At 43.0% G+C, this 15,394-nt stretch overlaps 1 protein-coding gene and 1 pseudogene across 1 annotated transcript; both read right to left on the minus strand.

The window, feature by feature from the left end:
* Positions 1-684: 684 nt before the first annotated feature.
* LOC121843868 lies at positions 685-7,306 on the minus strand (annotated as a pseudogene).
* A 211-nt stretch (positions 7,307-7,517) lies between these two features.
* LOC121843866 (apoptosis-associated speck-like protein containing a CARD) lies at positions 7,518-9,246 on the minus strand. The gene is made up of 2 exons (XM_042313733.1): positions 8,149-9,246; positions 7,518-7,845 (listed from the first exon to the last, which is right to left on the minus strand). The coding sequence occupies exons 1-2, from the start codon at positions 8,423-8,425 to the stop codon at positions 7,664-7,666; spliced, it is 459 nt and encodes a 152-aa protein (XP_042169667.1). The 5' UTR covers positions 8,426-9,246; the 3' UTR covers positions 7,518-7,663.
* Positions 9,247-15,394: the final 6,148 nt, after the last annotated feature.

Genomic DNA, 15,394 nt, shown 5'->3' on the forward strand with positions numbered 1-15,394 from the left:
GTCCAGACTCTGTTATATCACACCAGCATCATGGGGGAACATAACGGTAGTCCAGACTCTGTTATATCACACCAGCATCATGGGGGGACATAACGGTAGTCCAGACTCTGTTATATCACACCAGCATCATGGGGGGAACATAACGGTAGTCCAGACTCTGTTATATCACACCAACATCATGGGGGGAACATAACGGTAGTCCAGACTCTGTTATATCACACCAGCATCATGGGGGAACATAACGGTAGTCCAGACTCTGTTATATCACACCAGCATCATGGGGGAACATAACGGTAGTCCAGACTCTGTTATATCACACCAGCTGTCACGATCGCCGTAAGGATTGGACCAAGGTGCAGCGTGGTAGGCGTACATTTTCTTCTTTTTAAATGAACACCGAACAAAAAAAACAACAAAATACTGAACGAAACGTGAAGCTACTGGTGTGCACACAGGCAACTGTCTGTAGACAAGATCCCACAAATCACAAAGGGGGAAAAAGACTCTGCTGTTGTGAAATGATGTCTGAGGGAATAAACTGTTTTGTTGTTGTTTGAAGTGACCTCTTTGTTGTTGTAATGTCGTTAACAAACATGGCCGTTTCACCGTTACAGACTTTAACTGTCATTCTTCTTTTATGTGAAAAACAACATTTAACAGTTTTTGAAAACAACCAGTTTTTATTTGTCTTCATCTGGCCGAATGTGTACCAGGAAAGGTCCATTCAGTGTTATTGACTTCAAACAGAATCAGGATTGCAATGTCAACCATTTGACTAAATAAACATTATTTACAAACACCAATCAATAACAACAAGAACCGTCCTTACTACCTAAAGGTTTTTGACCTCACATAGGGACAACGAGGAGTTTATTTCAACCCAAAACCCTGGATAGAGAGGCTCAGTGAATGTGGAGGTGAATGTGTGTAGGTGAGTGAGTGTGTCAGAGGAGGACAGAGTGTAGAAGGACAGAGTGCCGCCCGGCCAGTCCAGATACACTCCTACTCTGTTGACGAGGAGGAGGCAGGTAAGTCAGTTCTCTCCTTATTGTGCCTGGCAGTGTAACCGTAATCAGAGCAGCTCAGACTCCAGGACTTGTCATTGCATCCAAGCTTACTGTCATCAGCGTTTCCTGTCCTGCCGATTCCTCTGTACGTCATTCCTATGTCATCCCCTCCCCCACTCATCTCTGCCTCCCAGTAACAGCGCCCAGTCAGACCCTCTCTACACAGCACCTGTGGCCAGAACTCAAATCTCCCTGGGTGATCAGGATACGGCTGGTCCTCTTTCCCCGTGTCACCTTCCTGTTCCCCTCTGACAGAGAGAGGTGTCTGCATGCTGTGTTCGGGTCCAGTGTGACATCACAGGCATCTGATAGGGTAAGATCAATATTAGAAATCATCATCATCATCAGAATGTTAATCACCAAGGCCTTTTATGAGGAGGACTCATTGATTAAAACATCTAATTAACAGACGGCGCTGGATGGAATGAAATGATGATTAATTGTTGAGTATATTGACTGTGTACTGTACTGACACAATAAAAAGTAGTTAAAAAGAGAGAGGGGCAGAGAGAGAGAGAGAGGGCAGAGAGAGAGAGAGGGGGAGGAGAGGCAGAGAGAGAGAGAGAGAGAGAGAGGCAGAGAGAGAGAGAGAGAGAGAGAGAGGCAGAGAGAGAGAGAGAGAGAGAGGAGGAGAGAGAGGAGAGAGAGGCAGAGAGAGAGAGGGAGAGAGGGAGAGGCAGAGAGAGAGGAGAGAGAGGGAGAGAGAGAGAGAGAGAGAGAGAGAGAGAGAGAGAGAGAGAGAGAGGCAGAGAGAGAGAGAGAGAGAGAGAGGCAGAGAGAGAGAGAGAGAGAGGCAGAGAGAGAGAGAGAGAGAGAGGCAGAGAGAGAGAGAGAGAGAGAGAGAGAGAGAGAGGCAGAGAGAGAGAGAGAGAGAGAGAGAGAGAGAGAGAGAGAGACAGGCAGAGAGAGAGAGAGAGAGAGGGAGAGAGAGTACTTGTAAATAATGTGTTTTTTAGTATTTCATTTATCGTCTTTTTCATCTACAGTCTGTACTTTATATGATCATTTGTCTGCAAGCCTGTACAGAATATATCCCACTGGGCAAAAACTGGTTGAATCAACGTTGTTTCCATGTCATTTCCACAACAAAAAAAGTACATGTGAGGACGTTGAATCAACGTTGAATCAACGTTTCGATAACTTAACCGAACGTCAATCAAAACTAGACGTTGAAATGATGTCTGTGCCCAGCGGGTCTGATTCTACTTCCTTAAGATGGCGGCTCATATTTCATCTGACCACGTAGGTCAAACAGTTGAGTAATTGGACTCTGAGGTTATGCTATTTCCTGTCTCATCACCAGTAACACATTTCACATTTACCTCACAGCAGTCAACACTTACATTTTTTCAGCAGCCAGTACTCTCCACGGTGGTCAACACTGCACAAGAAGCAGAACAGTGACTCAGTAAAAAACACACACACACACACACTCACACACACACACACACACACACACACACACACACACAACACACACTCACACACTCACACAACCACACACACACAACCACACACTCACACAACCACACACTCACACAACCACACACTCACACAACCACACACTCACACAACCACACACTCACACAACCACACACACTCACATAACCACACACTCACACAACCACACACTCACACAACCACACACTCACACACACACACCACACACTCACACAACCACACACTCACACAACCACACACTCACACAACCCACACTCACACAACCACACACTCACACAACCACACTCACACAACCACACACTCACACAACCACACACTCACACAACCACACACTCACACAACCACACACTCACACAACCACACACTCACACCACACACTCACACACACACTCACACTCACACAACCACACACTCACACACCACACACACACAACACACACACACACAACCACACACTCACATAACCACACACTCACACAACCAAACACACACACACACACACACAACTACACACTACACACTCACACACTCACACAACCACACACTCACACACTCACACACACAACCACACACTCACACAACCACACACTCACACACACACACACACAACCAAACACAACCACACACACACACAACCAAACACACACACACACACACACAACCACACACTCACACACACACACAACTACACACTCACACAACCACACAACTACACACTCACACAACCACACACCCACACAACCACACACTCACACAACCACACAACCACACACTCACACAACCACACACAAATATTGTTTATTGGATATTAAATACAGGGGCTCAACTTTGGTTTTAGAAGTGGGGGGACATATATTAATATTTTTCCAGTTGGATAAACACTCCAAACAGCCTACCTGACCACATGGAGGCATCCACATGGTCCTAAAGCACACCGTTGTATGTGGGGGTGGGGGGGGGGGTGAATGTGGTGCCCCTGATTAAATAGTTATACCTAACCCAGGAAACCTGAACCAAAATTGTCCATGTCACACATGAATTGACACAAACTCCACAAACCCTCTCTACATACTTGAGTTTCTCCAGTCTACAGTGTGGATCCTCTAGTCCAGCAGATAGCTGCTTCACTCCTGAGTCTCCTAGGATATTGTAGCTCAGGTCCAGCTCTCTCAGGTAGGAGGGGTTGGACCTCAGAGCTGAGGCCAGAGAAGCACAGCCTTTCTTTGTGATCAGACAGCGTGACAACCTGCAGAGTTTATCACATATTTACACCCACTAGTGGTGAAAAGGGAAATGGCAGGTGTGTCTTCCTCAAACTCAACAGACGTTTGCATTTACAAAATGACCTGATTAAAATAATATTACAATCACATCTTTATATAACTAAAAACATTTGACTTCAGGAAGTAAAGCATCTTGAAAATAAATAATATCAATAGATTGTGTAATTCTTCCTCTTCCAAACATGAATCTGCAGTTAGATAACTATGACATAAAATTCAGCTGATTACTCTGATATTATTTATTTAACTAGGCAAGTCAGTTAAGAACAAATTCTTATTTACAATGACAGCTTACTAATTGTTCTCTATAAATACCTATAGAACTATCCCCTTTAGTGAACTAATACAGACTACTGACCTCAGTGTCTCCAGTTTACAGTGGGGATTCTCCAGTCCAGCAGAGAGCAGCTTCACTCCTGAATCCTGCAGGTTGTTGTCACTCAGGTCCAGGTCTCTCAGGTTTGAGGAGGTTGAGCTGAAAGCTGAGGCCAAGGCTTCACAGCATTTCTCAGTGAGGTTACACCCATTAAGCCTTTGAAAAGTAAAACACAATGGAAATTAATTTACTGTGTACAGTACATGTAGCAGAATATTTGAGAATCAACCATGAATAAGTAATATGCTAATGTATATTCTAACTGACACACCGACTCATTCAAGGATTTTTCTTTATTTTTACTATTTTCTACGTTGTAGAATATTAGTGAAGACATTAAAACTATGAAATAACACATATGGAATCATGTAGTAAGCAAAATAGTGTTAAAAAAATAAAAATATATTTTATATTTCAGATTCTTCAAAGTAGCCACCCTTTGCCGTGATGACAGCTTTGCACACTCTTGGCATTCTCTCAACCAGCTTCATGAGGTAGTCACCTGGAATGCATTTCAATTAACAGGTGTGCCTTGTTAAAAGCTCATTTGTGGAATTTCTTTCCTTCTTAATGCGTTTGAGCCAATCAGTTGTGTTGTGACAAGGTAGGGGTGGTATACAGGAGACGGCCCTATTTGGTAAAAGACCAAGTCCATATTATGGCATATTTATAGCTCAAATAAGCAAAGTCAAATGACAGTCCATCATTACTTTAAGACATGAAGGTCAGTCAATCACAATGTCAAGAACTTTGAATGTTTCTTCAAGTGCAGTCGCAAAAACCATCAAGCTCTATGATGAAACTGGCTCTCATGAGGACCGCCACAGGAAAGGAAGACCCAGAGTTCCCTCTGCTGCAGAGGATAAGTTCATTAGAGTTACCTGCACCTCCGATTGCAGCCCAACTCAATGCTTCACAGAGCTCAATTAACAGACACAGCTCAACATCAACTGCTCAGAGGAGACTGTGTGAATCAGCCATTCATGGTGGAATTGCTGCAAAGAAACCACTACTAAAGGACACCAATAATAAGAAGAGACTTGCTTGGGCCAGAAACACGAGCAATGGACATTAGACAAGGTGGAAATCTGTGTTTTGGTCTGATGAGTCCAATTTTGAGATTTTTTTCCAACTGACGTGTCTTTGTGAGACGCAGAGTAGGTGAACGGATGATCTCCGCAATGGAGGAGCAGGTGTGATGGTATTTTGCTGGTGACGCTGTCTGTGATTTATTTACGATTCAAGGCACACTTAACCAGCATGGCTACCACAGCATTCTGCAGCGAAATGGCATCCCATCTGGTTTGCACATAGCGGGACTATCATTTGTTTCTCAACAGGACAATGAACCAAAACACACCTCCAGGCTGTGTAAGGCCTATTTGACCAAGGAGAGTGATGAAGTTGCCCATCAGATGACCTGGTCTCCACAATCACCCGACCTCAACTCAATTGAGATGGTTTGGGATGAGATGGACCGCAGAGAGAAGGAAAGCAGCCAAAAAGTGCTCAGCATATGTGGGTACTCCTTCAAGACTGTTGGGAAAAGCATTCCTTATGAAGCTGGTTGAGAGAATGCCAATAGTGTGCAAAGCTGTCATCAAGGCAAAGGGTGCCTATTTTGAAGAATCTAAAATATATATACACTTTTTTGGTTACTACATGATTCCATGTTTTATTTCATAGTTTTTATGTCTTTACTATTATTATACAATGTAGAAAAAAATATTTTTAAAAATAAAGAAAAAGCCTTTAATGAGTAGGTGTGTCCAAACTATTGACCCGTACTGTATATATAATTTTTAACGTGTATTTACAGAACAGTTCTGAGGCTTTGACCACTGGCAGCAGCCTCAGAAGACCTTCCTCTGATCTGGAGTATTTCTTCAGGTCAAACACATCCAGCTCCTCTTCTGAAGTCAGCAACACAAAGACCAGAGCTGACCACTGTGCAGGTGATAGTTTGGTTTTGGACAGATTTCCTGAATGCAGGTATTTTTGGATCTCCTCCACTAGAGAATGGTCATTCAGTTCATTCAGACAGTGGAACAGATTGATGCACCTCTCTGAAGATGGAGTGTTCCTGATCTTCTTCTTGATGTACTTGACTGTTTCCTCACGGCCCCGTGAGCTGCTTCTGGTCTGTGTCAGTAGGCCGTGTAAGTGCTTCTGATTGGACTCCAGTGAGAGGCCCAGAAGGAAGCGGAGGAACAGGTCCAGGTGTCCATTCTCACTCTGTAAGGCTTTATCCACTGCAATCGTGTGGAAGGTGATGGCAGGATTCAACTTCACTAGACATTTTCTGATGAAGGATCGGTCTTCGGTCATCGGGTTGACATGGCTGTTGTTGAAGGAGAGGAAAACGTATAACGCAGCAAGAAACTCCTGAACGCTCAGATGCACAAAGCAGTACACCTTGTCCTGGAACGGCCCATAGTCCTGTCTAAAGAGCTGTGTACACACTCCTGAGTTCACTGAGGCTTCGGTGACATCAATGCCATACTTTTTCAGGTCTGCCTCATAGAAAATCAGGTTGCCATTTTCCAGCTGGTTAAAAGCAAGTTTCCCCAGTGCCAGGAAGCTCTCTTTATCCCTGCGTGGATCTCGCTCACCTTTCTTGTGATATTTATCATTCATCTGTTTGGTCTGAAATATCAGTAACCCAATAAATAATTGAGTCAGAGTCTTGGGCATCTCTTCATTCTTATCTGAACTCAACACATGCTCCAGAACTGAAGCTAAGATCCAACAGAAGACTGGAATGTGGCACATGATGTGGAGGCTCCTTGATGTCTTTACGTGTGAGATGATTCTGTTGGCCAGGTCCTCATCACTGAATGTCTTCCTGAAGTACTCCTCCTTCTGTGGGTCATCGAACCCTCGTACCTCTGTCACCTGGTCAACACACTCAGGAGGGATGTGATTGGTTGCTGCAGGTCTGGAGGTTATCCAGAGAAGAGCAGAGGGAAGCAGATTTCCCTTGATGAGGTTTGTCAGCAGCACGTCCACTGAGGTTGGCTCCGTGACATCACACCAGCTCTTACCGGTCTCGTAGTCGAGGGTCAGTCGGCACTCATCCAGACCATCAAGGACAAATACAACTTTGTACTTGCTCTCATTGTGGTTTCCTGGTTTTTGCAATTTTGTTAAAATGTGATTCAAAAAGTCCCTCTCAATCACTCCAGTCTCTAAGACACATGTATGTAGAAGTTCTACAAAACTGTACTTTTCCCCCCTCACCAAATTCAGCTCCCGAAAAGGGAGTGAAATTATGAATTGGACATCCTGATTGGCTTTCCCTTCAGCCCAGTCGAGAATGAACTTCTGCACAGAGACTGTTTTTCCAATGCCAGCGACTCCCTTTGTCAGCACAGTTCTGATAGGTTTGTCTTGTCCAGAGGATTGTTTGAAGATGTCATTGCAGAGGATTTTAGCCTCTGGTCTTGCTGGATTCTTGGACGTGATCTCGATCTGTCTCACCTCATGTTCCTGATTGACCTCTCCACTTCCACCCTCTGTGATGTAGAGCTCTGTGTAGATCTCATTGAGAAGTTGTTTATGGCCCTGCTTTGGTACCCGTTAAATACATGCAGAAACTTCCTTTTTACTTCCAGTTTATATTCATGTTGGAACTTCTCACCATCTTCCTCTGAAGGACCTGACGATGGACAATGGTTATAGAATAGTTAGCAAGCATGTGTTGTTCTCTAGACGCTCAACAGTACACAATAAACAAATATACACATTTTTTATTTTACAATATATCTGGTTATTGGAGAAAAAATCTAAGCACATGAAATTAATGCACATTTCAAAGAAAAATTATCATTTTACCAGTTTGTCACAAACATACAAAGACTGTATAACTTATTTGAGAAAATATATAGAATTTCAACAAAACAATAGAATATATATATATATATTTGCTCAAAACCTTATAGACACAAGAATTCTGAATTACCTATTGGACAGTCTCTGTTTAGCTTCTCAGCGAGATCGTTGCGGCTAATCTTCTTCAGGATGTCCAGTGTGATCTTCACAGCCACATTCTCCCTGTATTTCTGCACCATCTGATCCACTATGTCCAGTCTGTTAGATGTCTCCAGCTGGCCCTTTGGAATGGGAAGGAAGCCATCCAGCTGGTTTTCTGTAGTTAGATGCCACTTAAATCTCTTCAGCTCGTCAGAGCCGAGATCATCCAGAACGGCCAGGAGACGCTCTTTCACAGATATGGCCATTGTAGGTCAGTGGAGACTGTTAAACAGCAGATGGGGCCATTATAGAGACTGTTAAACAGCAGATGGGGCCACTATAGGTCAGTGGAGACTGTTAAACAGCAGATGGGGCCTTTATAGGTCAGTGGAGACTGTTAAACAGCAGATGGAGCCATTGTAGGTCAGTGGAGACTGTTAAACAGCAGATGGGGTCATTGTAGGTCAGTGGAGACTGTAAAACAACAGATGGGGTCATTGTAGGTCAGTGGAGACTGTAAAACAACAGATGGGGTCATTGTAGGTCAGTGGAGACTGTTAAACAGATGGGGTCATTGTAGGTCAGTGGAGACTGTTAAACAGATGGGGCCATTGTAGGTCAGTGGAGACTGTAAAACAACAGATGGTGTCATTGTAGGTCAGTGGAGACTGTTAAACAGATGGGGCCATTGTAGGTCAGTGGAGACTGTAAAACAACAGATGGGGCCATTGTAGGTCAGTGGAGACTGTTAAACAACAAAGCATGTAGCGTCATAATCTACAAGCACCGACATCTGCACTATTGTGAGAAATACATGTACATCATGATTTGCTACTACTTACATTACTACCATTTTCTACATAATATTCAGTAAAATATTTAGATGCCATTGGTGCTCAACCCCAGTAGAAAATAGGCGCTTAGGACAAAACAGTTAAAGCTCTGGCGCCCTCTGGTGGCATTTTCTAAGCAACACATATATTGTAAACTACCTTCATTAGATACATTTTGATTTCAAAACTAGAAGTCCTTGCAAACACATAAGAACCCGTGGGATTCTGGTACGACAACGTAACTAAGACAGAGCAACAGCAGTCAAAGAAAAGACATACAAAATATGTCAGTTTTTTTGTATTTTGGTTTTGGTTCCTGAATTGTCCTCATGCTGGGAATAAGAGATTTGCAAATTAAATAAATAGAACATTTTTTAAAAATCATAATAAATTGTCATATCTTTTATCCAATGGTGGCGCTCTAAACATGCACAATTTCCAATAGAACAAAGCCGTTTTAACCCCTGTAGGTCTAATTTGGCCTTTACCTCTAAAGCCCATAGAAAAGCATTGAATAACACGTTTATAAATGGCAAAACAGACAGTCAGAAAATAAATCCTAAGGAACAAGGTTTTGAAGTGTCTGTCCTATATCTGAGAGACACAGTATTAGAAAACCAGGAAAAATAATAATAATTTAGACCCATGTTTGGTCACGTTATTTTGCCACAATTTACCCCCTATGCACATTTTGCCATTTTTACAGCCTGGTACTGGGTTACTTTAAGACAACTCCCCTGAAGCTTGGTGAAGAAGCTGGATGCAGCTCATTGGTGGTGGATGAGGTGAGTTTCCCACTACTATGTAAAGCACTTTGAGTACCTCACCTCAGGTGGTAGAAGAGTGCTATATAAATCCAATCAATTATTAATTCACATCTCTCTACTTCTACTTTGTCCTTTTCCAGATATGAAAGGAGACATCCCTCAGTTATTATTATAACAGTACAGTTTTATTGTGTCCCCAGACAAACACACCCGATTAAACTTGTCAACTACCTAAATCAGGTACCAGGCTGTAAAAATGGCTAAATGTGCATAGGGGGTAAATTGTGGCAAAAATAACGTATGTTTGTCCGGGTCTACAACAACAACAATGTGTTATGCCTCAGCCACAACGTCAATCTATTATCAATATGTCCCCTCCTAGTTATAGAGTTTATCTTGTCAGCTCAACAACAACAAAAATGTTTATGTCGTGATCACGAGATAAATAAGTTGGGATCTTAACATGATGTCCTCTCTGGACTTTTGTATCTTCCTGATGACCAGCGCTCTGTATATTCTGACGGATGAGGTCTGAGATGGAACGCTCTGTATATTCTGACGGATGAGGCCTGAGATGGAACGTGAAGCTAACTGAACCTGATTAGCGCTCTGTATATTCTGACGGATGAGGCCTGAGATGGAACGTGAAGCTAACTGAACCTGACCAGCGCTCTGTATATTCTGACGGATGAGGCCTGAGATGGAACGTGAAGCTAACTGAACCTGACTAGCGCCCTGTATATTCTGACGGATGAGGCCTGAGATGGAACGTGAAGCTAACTGAACCTGACTAGCGCTCTGTATATTCTGACGGATGAGGCCTGAGATGGAACGTGAAGCTAACTGAACCTGACCAGCGCTCTGTATATTCTGATGGATGAGGCCTGAGATGGAACGTGAAGCTAACTGAACCTGACCAGCGCTCTGTATATTCTGATGGATGAGGCCTGAGATGGAACGTGAAGCTAACTGAACCTGATTAGCGCTCTGTATATTCTGATGGATGAGGCCTGAGATGGAACGTGAAGCTAACTGAACCTGACTAGCGCCCTGTATATTCTGACGGATGAGGCCTGAGATGGAACGTGAAGCTAACTGAACCTGATTAGCGCTCTGTATATTCTGACGGATGAGGCCTGAGATGGACCGTGAAGCTAACTGAACCTGACTAGCGCTCTGTATATTCTGACGGATGAGGCCTGAGATGGAACGTGAAGCTAACTGAACCTGACCAGCGCTCTGTATATTCTGATGGATGAGGCCTGAGATGGAACGTGAAGCTAACTGAACCTGACTAGCGCTCTGTATATTCTGACGGATGAGGCCTGAGATGGAACGTGAAGCTAACTGAACCTGATTAGCGCTCTGTATATTCTGACGGATGAGGCCTGAGATGGACCGTGAAGCTAACTGAACCTGACTAGCGCTCTGTATATTCCGGATGAGGCCTGAGATGGAACGTGAAGCTAACTGAACCTGACCAGCGCTCTGTATATTCTGATGGATGAGGCCTGAGATGGAACGTGAAGCTAACTGAACCTGACTAGCGCCCTGTATATTCTGACGGATGAGGCCTGAGATGGAACGTGAAGCTAACTGAACCTGACCAGCGCTCTGTATATTCTGACGGATGAGGCCTGAGATGGAACGTGAAGCTAACTGAACCTGACCAGCGCTCTGTATATTCTGATGGATGAGGCCTGAGATGGAACGTGAAGCTAACTGAACCTGATTAGCGCTCTGTATATTCTGATGGATGAGGCCTGAGATGGAACGTGAAGCTAATTGAAGATAGCTAACTTTAGAAAACCAGTATATCTAGCTTACATCATAGTATACCCATCAGGCAGGCATCAACAGTCTAGTCGGAAGGCTACTACATGGGTAGTATTCATTAGTTTACACCGCAGCCAACCGTTTTAAAACGTTGCATAAACAGTTTACTCCAAATGCTGTACAACGTGACCGAAACGGTTTCCGTTGCCAAATGTTTTGCTACGGTGGGCACTAATGAATACACACAACCTGTTTTGAGGAAGTATAAGTTGTTGTTAGACAATAAATATTGTGGAAAGTCTCTCTTTCAAACAAAATACCTGCTTGCATGAAAATCATTAACAGTAGATTCTAAAAATCAAATGTTTGTTTGCCTTGTTGCCTATGATGTGATCACCGTGGGGAAGACAGATGTTGAGCAGACACGCCTATGATACAGTAAGAGATCACCGTGGGGAAGACAGATGTTGAGCAGACAAGCCTATAGGCCTATGATACAGTAAGAGATCACCGTGGGGAAGACAGATGTTGAGCAGACAAGCCTATAGGCCTATGATACAGTAAGAGATCACCGTGGGGAAGACAGATGTTGAGCAGACAAGCCTATAGGCCTATGATACAGTAAGAGATCACCGTGGGGAAGACAGATGTTGAGCAGACAAGCCTATAGGCCTATGATACAGTAAGAGATCACCGTGGGGAAGACAGATGTTGAGCAGACAAGCCTATAGGCCTATGATACAGTAAGAGATCACCGTGGGGAAGACAGATGTTGAGCAGACAAGCCTATAGGCCTATGATACAGTAAGAGATCACCGTGGGGAAGACAGAGATCACTATGATACAGTAAGAGATCACCGTGGGGAAGACAGATGTTGAGCAGACAAGCCTATAGGCCTATGATACAGTAAGAGATCACCGTGACAGATGGAAGACAGATGTATGAGCAGACAAGCCTATAGGACCGCCTATGCCTATGACAGTAAGAGATCACCGTGGGGAAGACAGATGTTGAGCATGGAACAAGCCTATAGGCCTATGATACAGTAACAAGATCATCAACTATATGGGGAAGACAGATGTTGAGCAGACAAGCCTATAGGCCTATGATACATAAGAGATTGGGGAAGACTAGATGTTGAGCAGACAAGCCTATAGGCCTATGATACAGTAAGAGATCACCGTGGGGAAGACAGATGTTGAGCAGACAATATCATCAGGCCTATGATACAGTAACAATATCATCAACTGGGGAACACAGATGTTGAGCAGACAAGCCTATAGGCCTATGAATATACAGTAAGAGATCACCGTGGGGAACACAGATGTTGGCCTATAGGCCTAATACAGTAAGATATCAACTGGGGAACACAGATGGGCATCAACTATATAATACACATAACAATATCACATCTAATTTACAAAATCAACTACAGTACCAGTCTAAAGTTTGGACACACCTACTCATTCAAGGGTTGTTCTTTTTATTTTTTTTTACAAAGCTGTCATCAAAGCAAAAAGGGTGGCTATTTAAAAAAATCTCAAATATAAAATATATTTTGATTCGTTTAACACCTTTTTGGTTACTACATGACGCCACGTGTTATTTCATAGTTCTGATTTCTTCACTGTTATTCTACAATAGAAAATAATAATTATCTATTAACAATAATAACAATAAAAATAGCAATAGAAAATAGTACAAATAAAGAAAAACCTTTGAATGAGTCGGTGTCCAAACTTTACTGGTACTGTATATTAATACACACAACAATATCATCAACTATATGAATACACATAACAATATCATCAACTATATGAATACACATAACAATATCATCAACTATATGAATACACATAACAATATCATCAACTATATGAATACACATAACAATATCATCAACTATATGAATACACACAACAATATCATCAACTATATGAATACACATAACAATATCATCAACTATATGAATACACACAACAATATCAAATTGAGCAAGGTGAGGTGACTAAACTGCTTGGAGTAACCCTGGATTGTAAACAGTCATGGTCAGAACATATTGATACAACAGAAGATAAGATGGGAGAGAAGTCTGTCCATAATAAAGCGCTGCTCTGCTTTCTTAACAACACTGTCAACAAGGCAGGTCCTACAGGCTCTAGTTTCTACCTTCTTAACAACACTGTCAACAAGGCAGGTCCTACAGGCTCTAGTTTCTACCTTCTTAACAACACTATCAACAAGGCAGGTCCTACAGGCTCTAGTTTCTACCTTCTTAACAACACTATCAACAAGGCAGGTCCTACAGGCTCTAGTTTCTACCTTCTTAACAACACTATCAACAAGGCAGGTCCTACAGGCCCTAGTTTCTACCTTCTTAACAACACTATCAACAAGGCAGGTCCTACAGGCTCTAGTTTCTACCTTCTTAACAACACTATCAACAAGGCAGGTCCTACAGGCTCTAGTTTCTACCTTCTTAACAACACTATCAACAAGGCAGGTCCTACAGGCCCTAGTTTCTACCTTCTTAACAACACTATCAACAAGGCAGGTCCTACAGGCCCTAGTTTCTACCTTCTTAACAACACTATCAACAGGGCAAGTCCTACAGGCCCTAGTTTCTACCTTCTTAACAACACTATCAACAAGGCAGGTCCTACAGGCCTTAGTTTTGTCGCACCTGGACTACTGTTCAGTCGTGTGGTCAGGTGCCGCAAAAAAGTACCTAGGAAAATTGCAATTGGTTCAGAACAGGGAAGCAAGGCTGGCCCTTGGATGTACACAGAGAGCTAACATTAATAATATGCATGTCAATCTCCTGTCTCAAAGTGGAGGAGAGATTGACTTCATCAATACTTGTATTTATGAGAGGTGTTGACATGTTGAAAGCACCGAGCTGTCTGTTTGAACTACTGGCACACAGCTCAGACATCCACGCATACCCCACAAGACATGCCACAACAGGTCTCTTCACAGCGATGGGAGGCACACAGTACTACATGGAACTCTATTCCACAGTACTACATATAGTCAGGGGTACATGGAACTCTATTCCACAGTTCTAAATAGAGCCATGACCATGACTACATGGAACTCTATTCCACAGTACTAAATAGAGCCATGACTACATGGAACTCTATTCCACAGTACTACATAGAGCCATGACTACATGGAACTCTATTCCACAGTACTACATAGAGCCATGACTACATGGAACTCTATTCCACAGTACTACATAGAGCCATGACTACATGGAACTCTATTCCACATCAGGTAACTGATGCAGCAGTAGAATCAGATTTAAAAACAGATAAAAATACACCTTATGGAACAGCAGGGACTGTGAAGCAACAGGAAATATAGGCACAGACACATGATAACATACACTCTATACATACACATGGATTTAGTACTGTAGATATGGTAGTGGTGGAGTAGAGGCCTGAGGGCACACAGTTTATTGTGATATCTGTGAATGTATTGTAATGTTTTTAAAGTTGTATAAACTGCCTTAATATTGCTGGACCCAGGAAGAGTAGCTGCTGCCTTGGCAGGAACTAATGGGGATCCATAATAAACCCCAGGAAGAGTAGCTGTTGCCTTGGCAGGAACTAATGGGGATCCATAATAAACCCCAGGAAGAGTAGCTGCTGCCTTGGCAGGAACTAATGGGGATCCATAATAAACCCCAGGAAGAGTAGCTGTTGCCTTGGCAGGAACTAATGGGGATCCATAATAAACCCCAGGAAGAGTAGCTGCTGCCTTTGCAGGAACTAATGGGGATCCATAATAAACCCCAGGAAGAGTAACTGCTGCCTTGGCAGGAACTAATGGGGATCCATAATAAACCCCAGG

The sequence above is a fragment of the Oncorhynchus tshawytscha genome, unplaced genomic scaffold, assembly GCF_018296145.1.
Source record: "Oncorhynchus tshawytscha isolate Ot180627B unplaced genomic scaffold, Otsh_v2.0 Un_contig_9130_pilon_pilon, whole genome shotgun sequence".
Taxonomy (NCBI): Eukaryota; Metazoa; Chordata; class Actinopteri; order Salmoniformes; family Salmonidae; genus Oncorhynchus; species Oncorhynchus tshawytscha.

What these genes read in the sequence shown, in the direction of transcription:
- LOC121843866 (XM_042313733.1), bottom strand. Translation starts at nt 8,425, where the DNA reads ATGGCCATATCTGTGAAAGAGCGTCTCCTGGCCGTTCTGGATGATCTC. An exon ending in AAACAGAGACTGTCCAATAG is followed by an intron (nt 7,846 to 8,148) that starts GTAATTCAGAAT and finishes GTCCATCGTCAG; the next exon opens with GTCCTTCAGAGGAAGATGGT.